The sequence below is a fragment of the Castanea sativa genome, chromosome 7 (assembly GCF_040712315.1).
Source record: "Castanea sativa cultivar Marrone di Chiusa Pesio chromosome 7, ASM4071231v1".
In the NCBI taxonomy this organism is placed as follows: domain Eukaryota; kingdom Viridiplantae; phylum Streptophyta; class Magnoliopsida; order Fagales; family Fagaceae; genus Castanea; species Castanea sativa.
The window spans coordinates 4,564,705-4,573,066 of NC_134019.1; the positions used below are offsets into that span (position 1 = coordinate 4,564,705).

The 8,362-nt window shown below is 35.3% G+C and overlaps 1 protein-coding gene and 1 long non-coding RNA gene across 2 annotated transcripts; one reads left to right on the top strand and one right to left on the bottom strand.

The window, feature by feature from the left end:
* Positions 1 to 207: 207 nt before the first annotated feature.
* Positions 208 to 3,162, bottom strand: LOC142642703 (uncharacterized). The gene is made up of 3 exons (XR_012845722.1): positions 2,969 to 3,162; positions 1,575 to 1,626; positions 208 to 513 (listed from the first exon to the last, which is right to left on the bottom strand). It is a non-coding gene; the product is annotated as an uncharacterized LOC142642703 (long non-coding RNA).
* Positions 3,163 to 3,399: 237 nt separating this feature from the next.
* On the top strand, positions 3,400 to 6,135 carry LOC142642035 (dimethylnonatriene synthase-like). The gene is made up of 2 exons (XM_075816383.1): positions 3,400 to 4,336; positions 5,343 to 6,135. The coding sequence occupies exons 1-2, from the start codon at positions 3,425 to 3,427 to the stop codon at positions 5,964 to 5,966; spliced, it is 1,536 nt and encodes a 511-aa protein (XP_075672498.1). The 5' UTR covers positions 3,400 to 3,424; the 3' UTR covers positions 5,967 to 6,135.
* The last annotated feature ends 2,227 nt before the right edge of the window (positions 6,136 to 8,362 follow it).

Below are 8,362 nucleotides of genomic sequence, written 5' to 3' on the forward strand. Positions count from 1 at the left end.
CGATGGTAGGAGGCTTTGAAATTTGGGTTCCAAAATGCGTGAGGAGGATGGGGGTGGGGCAGGGGGTGGGAAAAGTCTGTTATAATAAACATCAACATCCCCCATGTCATGCCCCAAACTCCAAAGGGTTCAAAGCGTGAGAAAGACATCTCAAGTACCTGTAAATTTTTACTTTTTGACAATTCAATCCACATAAATCCTATCAAGTATCAACATCAAGAATTATCTTAATACTTCCATTAAATATACTCTCAAAGTAGGTCAGAGCTCTAAGCATTAATTACAAAGACTATTGGCCACAAAAGAATAGAGGTCTGAATAATAATTACATATCAACAGCTTGTCCCATCAAATGGAATATAGTCACAACCGCTATAATATACAAAAGAATGAGTCAAGCCTATTCTAAATGTACATCATCAAATAACTCCATTACAAAAATTCTGCCTCCATCAGTAGTTAGTCTAACTACTATTAGCCACCAAAAGATGTCTCAAAATATTGTTGCCTACTCTGAAAAGTTTATAAAAAAAATAATGGGATGAGACAGGGCCCAGTAAGTAGCATAATTAATGGGGTGGGGGAAATGCAAGTTTTATCATCAATAATAATAATATGACAAGAATGGTTAAATAATAAAATATCAAATTTCTCTAAGTAACTACCTTGAAGCAATATACTATAATCTGTGAGCACTAACAATATAAATTCCAAAGCCATAATATCTAATATAAGATAAATTATTACAATAATATACCACACCACACTACCACATAGATCAGTTAGGGGATCCACCCATTCACAATTGGCATGATATTGTCCTCTCTAGTATACAGACTCTTGGCTCCATGGACAGCAGTCTCACCCATACCCTCAAGGTTTTTCTCTCTCCCCATGGGCAGCAGAGAGAGTGTGTCAAATAGGACCTCTCTTGCATGTGGTCTTTTGGCCCCATGGACAGCAGCCTCACCCACACACAATCAAGGAACCTATTCCCCCCATGGACAGCAGGGAAGAACGTGTCATCCAAAATGAAAAGGTACTGACCTAGATTTGATTCTGTTGTCACAAAAACTACGAAAACCAAATCGGGTGATCACCGGGAAATCACACATGGCATGGTGTTAAAACTACATGATGCTCACAAGTTATATTACTTTGAAACACATAGTTTATATCCAAATAGTTTCAGAAAAGCCTTAAATAATCTACTTCCATAAAGTTTGTAAGGTTTTCAACTTCATTCTTGCCAAAAAGATTTTCTATTAATTTTTCAAGTACTAAGGCAAGATAAGCATCTTTAAATTTTCTATTATACCATAGAATCCATAATTTCCTTATCAAAGATTAAATAAAAGATGTTCATTTTTTCATATCAACAATTCATACATTTCCCCAAATGCAATACCAAATATGATGCATTTTTATATATAATAATATGTAATAGGGTCACAACACGAGAATTTTAAGAAAACATATATCCATATATAATTTTCCAAAATATGTTTGACCCAAAAACATCGTTTGTGAAATATGGTAATTTTTCAAAAATATCCCATTAAGAAGCTACTTACCTCGCAACCACAAAAGCCTAACTCTCCAAGCTCCAAGGAGATTAGTTAGAACCTAAACAATATCAAGTAAATCTATCACAATAAGTCTAAAACTTGAAATTGTATCTAACCAAAATTTAGGATTTGCCAAATAAACACTTAGGCAAGTCAACTATTTAACCTCATCAATAATAATATATACCATTCCCAAAGTTTCTCAACAAATTTATTCACAAGGTATTAGTAAGTGCACAATTGCACCTGGACCCAAAGACAATCACGGGCTCAGGCCCAATGAGCCTTAAACAATGAAATTTGTAGAGTGTGGGCTTGAAATCTAGATTAGAAGTACTGAGAACTTGATAACAGGCTAAAAGTTACAAATATTTGTAAATAATAAATGATAATTGCAAATAAACCTCCTCGGACGTGAGCCGAGGACTACTTCTATATTATTTCTCTTTCTTTCTTAAAGGTTACAATTCTTAATTTCTTTCTTAGTTACCGACCTCCTTTTTCTTTAGCGTTCATTCCCCCTAAATACTTCTTTTCCTGATGCTTTATCCACGTGTTGCTCCAACCCCCTCCCTCCTAGATTTTTCTTTTTTTAGTGCCTTTGAATAGTAACCAGAAGTTTCAGTTCTACTGTTCAGGGGTCACTTCCCCATTAATGCGGCCAGGGTAGGTCATAGTCTTTAATGTGGAGGTGGCAGCCTTTGGTATTTTTCTAACACCGCGTACTCGAAGGTTCAGGGTTTCCCCTTTAACCAACAAATTTTTCCGAATATTGCCTTGACCTTCATGCTGAAGTTCCGAGCTCTAGCCTATCCGAGAGAAACTCACCCTCGGATGTGTCCTCGGATCCTCGACGTATGGGCCGATTCGCGTACTAACAAATTCTTAGCTCAAGAACAGGTCGGCCCTCCTTGCTACAGCCCAAATGCCCATATACCCACTTGGGTCATTTTACTCCCCACAGTATCAACTCCAATTTATAAAGTTAACCCATAAATAATATCTCCAACATTATGACTAGCTTTCATAAGATTTACATTACCTCATTAAAAAACCCATGAAAGCAAAGATCAACATATCTTCCAAGACAAGAAATTTAGAATTTCACTAACTCCAAATAAACCCAATGACAATGGCAAAATTAAATTTACCAACCATTATATATTATATCTTAAAACCTCTAAATTTTTCCACCATACATAAACCTTAAATAGTCATTTTAGCACAAAATATATATATACCCACTCATCAAAAATTCCACCAATACAAAATCCATACATAAAAACACATAAATATCACTTTTAATGCACATAAATTATATGGGTATCATTATCAAAACTTAGATAAAAATATTCTCAAGCAAAAGTGTAAAACCTACCAAAAGATTAGAAATTTTTTACCTCAAATAAAATGATGAAGGTGCTTATGGGTTCCTAAGAATTTTTCCGGTGATCTTGCTGGAAAAATGATGGTGAGACGGTGTGTTTAAATGAAGAGAAAAGAAAGAAAAATGAAAGAGAGAAAGAAAGGTGAGAGCCGACCAAAAAAGAGAAGAAATAAGAGAAAAATGAGTGGTGGAGAATGATGGATAGTGAGGTTAGGTGGGGCACGTGGGAGGGGCTTAAAATCTGACTTCTCCCCCCTCCCCCCCCCCCCCCCCCCTTTTTTTCTTTTTTAAAGTTGACAGGGACGTGACACCCCATAATTCAATGTTGGGCCCTTATGTCTTACTACGCCCAAATTACACAAGGACATCACATGCATAGATCGTAGGTACAAAGACAAATATATTCAAGTATATAAACCCCATCATCCACATCGAACTCTCACCATTGTCTCTCAATAATTGTCACCAAATGGAGTCTTCCTCTTCTTGGGCTCTTATAGTAATGGCATCACTAGCAGCCTTAGCCTTTCTCTCAAAATTATTACCCTTCAAATCCCACCAGCTAAAATTTCCACCAGGTCCCAAACCTTGGCCAATCATAGGCAATCTAAATCTTAAAGGTTCCCATCCCCCCAAATCTCTTCACATATTGGCCCAAAAATATGGACCAATTATGCAACTAAAGTTTGGATCTTTCCCTGTTGTGGTTGCCTCATCTGCTGAAATGGCAAAGGAATTCCTAAAAACACATGACCATGTCTTTGCCTCTAGACCCAAATCTGCCGCTGGCAAGTACTTATCTTATAACCATCACAATATCACGTGGGCACCTGCTGGACCATATTGGCGCCAAGGCCGTAAGATTTTCCTCTCTGAGTTGTTTAACTCAAAACGACTCGAGTCCTATCAATACATTCGTGTTGAAGAAATGCGTGCGTTTTTGTCACGCCTTTGCACATTGTCAGAGAAGCCGGTTGTGCTTAAAGACCATCTCTTCCGTTTTACTCTAAGCAGTATGAGCAGACTTATATTCAATAAGAAATATGTTAGTGGTGAGTCTAAATACGAGACCTCGATAGTGAGCCCAGAAGAATTTCAAGAAATGATAGAAGAGTTGTTCTTGCTAAATGGGGTGTTTAATATTGGGGATTGGATACCATGGCTCAATTTCTTGGACTTGCAGGGGTACGTGAAGCAAATGAAGGCTTTAAAGAAGAAATTTGATCGGTTCCTTGACCATGTGTTTAACGAACACAAGAAAAAGATGGAAGGAGTGAAGGATTTTGTGCCAATGGATATGGTGGATATATTATTGCAGCTGGCTAATGATCCAAATATTGATGTTAAGCTCACTTACGATAGTATTAAGGCACTCACCCAGGTACTACCGTACTGCTACTTTTCTAAAGTTATTTTTTCAATTTTTCTTCGACTTTAGCAATTCAAATATATATATATATATATATATATATATATATATATATATATATATATATGTACAAAATAAATAGATGTAATTTTTCATCACGTAATATTCTAACATGTCGTTTATCAAATCAAAATCAAATAATGCTTATTCTTAATATCATCGTTATATAACATGTCAAATATGATATAAAAGAAAAAAAAAGTCTTAATGAAGAAAAAAAGTCAAATGTGAGTAAGGTAAATGAAAAAAAAAATATTAATGAGAGGGAAAAAAAATTTCATAGGTGAGTAGAGTAGTGACAAAAAATGAGTTTAGAAATAACAAAATCTTTGTTTTTACATTCTAGCCGAAATCATCATAACACTTAGAATTTAGTGGAATGGATCCGAGTGGGCTGAAATTTAGACCTAAGTGAAAGAGATGGTGGGTAGTTCATATTGGTTATCTAAGAGTAATGGAACTTTCTAGTTGGAACGAAACGAAACTGACAATAATGTGAGGAATGAATAAATTCTCCTCCTACACTTGATTATTTTTCTCCCATGTTCTCTAGTATGTCATATTTACTTTTGATTGACGTTAGACATATTACAAATTTTACTATATAAATTTTATAAACTAATATGTTACAATTACAAACTATAAAAAAAAAAAAAAAATTTGACATTCATTTATGGGTAAAACTTACCTTATGTATAGTATATTAGATTCTCCAATTCCTCAGTCAGATAATAATTACTTTATTAATTTTTACATTAATAGTTTTTTTGTGTGGATATTTCAATAGTTAGATACTAACCAATTAAATTATAAAAATTTTGGTGATTTTAATATTAATTTAACATAAAGAAAATTGGGAATTTGATCCCTCAATGTCTTCGGCATATTAAGAGATGCCCACCAATTGAGCAAAAAAAGCTTTTGGCAATTTCTCATACTAGCATTGACATTTTGTCAGGATCTACTGGCTGGAGGCGTAGATACCTCTGCAACAATTTTGGAATGGGCAATGGCCGAATTATTAAAGCAACCACCCCTCATCAAAAAGGCCACTGAAGAGCTGGATAGAGTAATTGGGAGAGAGAGATGGGTGGAAGAGAAAGACATTCCACAACTTCCTTATATTGAAGCAATTGTGAAAGAGACGATGAGGAAGCACCCTGTGGCTGGATTACTTGTACCACGTTTAGCTCTTGAAGATTGTGATGTAGTTGGTTACAAAATTCAGAAAGGAACTAGAGTCTTCATAAACACATGGAGTATAGGGAGAGATCCTTCACTATGGGATGCACCTGAAGAGTTCTGCCCAGATAGGTTTTTAGGGAAGGCTATTGATGTGAAGGGGCAAAATTTTGAGCTACTACCATTTGGTTCAGGGAGGAGAATGTGCCCTGGCTACAACCATGGACTAAAGGTGGTTAGCACTACCTTGGCTAATATGTTGCATGGATTTTACTGGAAATTACCGGATAACATGAATTGTGAAGATTTAAGCATGGATGAAGTTTATGGATTTGCAACATCTCTCAAATTCCCACTTATTGCAGTGATGGAGCCTCGACTTCCGCTTCATCTTTATTAGTCGTGAATTTGACATGTAATACCTTCTCTTTGATGTACCTTTTCGTTATTATTATGACACATTGCTACTAAATAATTGTGTCTTAGTCATGTATGATGTACCAAGTCTCTAGTTTCGTTGAAAATAAACTTTCGAAAAAGAAAAGTTTGGTTTGGGCTACATTTTGAAATCTGGCGAACAAGATTGACAAATGTGTTTTAATAAACCAAATGTTTTCCTTTTTTTATTTTTTGAGTAAAATACAGTTAACACCCTTGTGATTTTGGCTTATGTCAGCAAGGTTTAAAACTTTTCAAAACTAACTAGCTTGGTTCCTAAACTAGTAAAACCAACTTGGACCCTAAACAATTACTCTCTCTCTCTCTCTCTCTCTCTCTCTCTCTCTCATAGTGATTAGGGACTAAGTTAGTCACTTTTTAAAAGTTTTGGACTTAGCTGACATTAATCCAAATCTTATGGGCATTAACTGTATTTTACCCTTATTTTTATTATTATTTATTATTTATATTTTTTAGTATATATAAAGTATAAACCAAATGTTTTATGTGGTCACCCAAAATTGTTTGAACTAGAGTATTTGGGTCACAATTTATTTATAAGTGGGTTAAGACTCAGTCCTACGGATTAGGCCCCAAACTTCCCTTGGTACGTTCAATTTCCTTGTGTTTCCCTGTTTTTCTCCTCTCTCTTGCTCTCTCCCTCCCCAGAATTTTCCAACCCCTTGCCTCTATCTTCTTCTCCTTTTCATAGTCTCTTATTAATGGGGTCATAATTATTATCTCCCCCACTTTCACACATATACCTATGTTCATTAGAATCCTAAGAGATCCTTATGACTTTAGAAGATTCCCTTTAAACTTGTTCCAGATGCCGAATAGTGTTTGGGGGTGGTTCTCTAATGACACTATCAGTCCTCAGCTACCAATCTTACTAGATTCATGTTTCACCCTGACTGCCTTTGTTATCGATCAGAGTTTAGCCGACCACTCAAGAGCCTCTCAAGTTGTCGTCCCCTCGGCCATGGTCTCAATCTCGGGGTTGGGCCCATTGTGAAAGGCCTAAGGCCAATTCTCTCCTTACGTACCAAGTTTAATTCGTCTGATGGGCCTCGGGCTTTATGTTAGGTTTTGATCAAGTGGGTAGACATGGTTGCCCAAGCCCAACTCACCCACATTTTACTAATTCAACTACTTTTAGAATTCTTTGGAATGCTTAGCAAGTTAGCATATTATAAAGATACATGCCAGCAACAAAAAAAAAAACTAGTTTAATTATCGGTTCAAACAACTAGTTCAATATATGATTAGATATAAAATATTAGTTTTAACTTATCTTCTTTCAAATATAGATTCCAACAAAAAAAATCAAGTTTTTATTTTATTTTATTTTTTTAATTTATTGTGTGATTAGATACATATTCCAACGAAAATCTAGTATTAAATTTGAAGTTATTTGCATGTTAATTGACTAAAAATAGTTAACATGTGATGTTGAACTTGACCATAAAAATAGAAACTTGGCCTGTAAAAATAGAAACTTTCATAAAGAACTTTTTTCATATGTGATGCTGAGCCCCCACCAGTTGTACAAATGTACAATAACCATGACAGCTTTTTAAAGTTTAAACCCCATTGGAAACCAAATGTACAATAACTGTATGTTTTTAGATCCCTTAAACACAACCAGATTAACTTAGTTATTTAGTTAAGTGATTAACTTAGGTAAATTATGCAGATCTAGGTTAACACATATAAATCATATCATTGAAATAGTGTGAAAAATAAATAACACAATGATATGATAACCCAGAAAAACCAAACCGGTAAAAAACTTGGGGAGGATTTAACTTAGCTATCCTCAAGGTAAAACGAATCCACTATGAAAGAATTGAAGTTTACACATTAGCGACTTAGACCACTAACGTCCTATTGCAACCTCGACTAGGAAACTTACTACCACGACCACATGACAGCTCCGAATCCACGGACTACTTATTTCTTAGATTCTCAGCAAGAACAAGCACTTCTACTTGTGTATCTTTAAGCTCTTAATGCAGCAACTAAATGATCATCAAGTTTTTGACATAATCTTGATTCTTGATAACCCTAAGTATATGTGAAGGCAAACACCTCTAGATCTTACAAGAGATTCACATACACATCATAAACAACAACTGCAATAACCTTTAAAACGTGGTTAGGGTTTATCTTTTTATACCTAGGGCAAAACATAAAACCCTACACGTCAAACCGGGCTTGGGCTGAGTTGGAAAAATTCTGTAGAAAAATAATCTGCACCTTCGATCGATCGAGTCTAATTTTCGATCGATCGAGCCAGGCAGATTTACACAGTAAATCCTATAGTGCACTCGATTCCAACTTTATATAAAAACATAC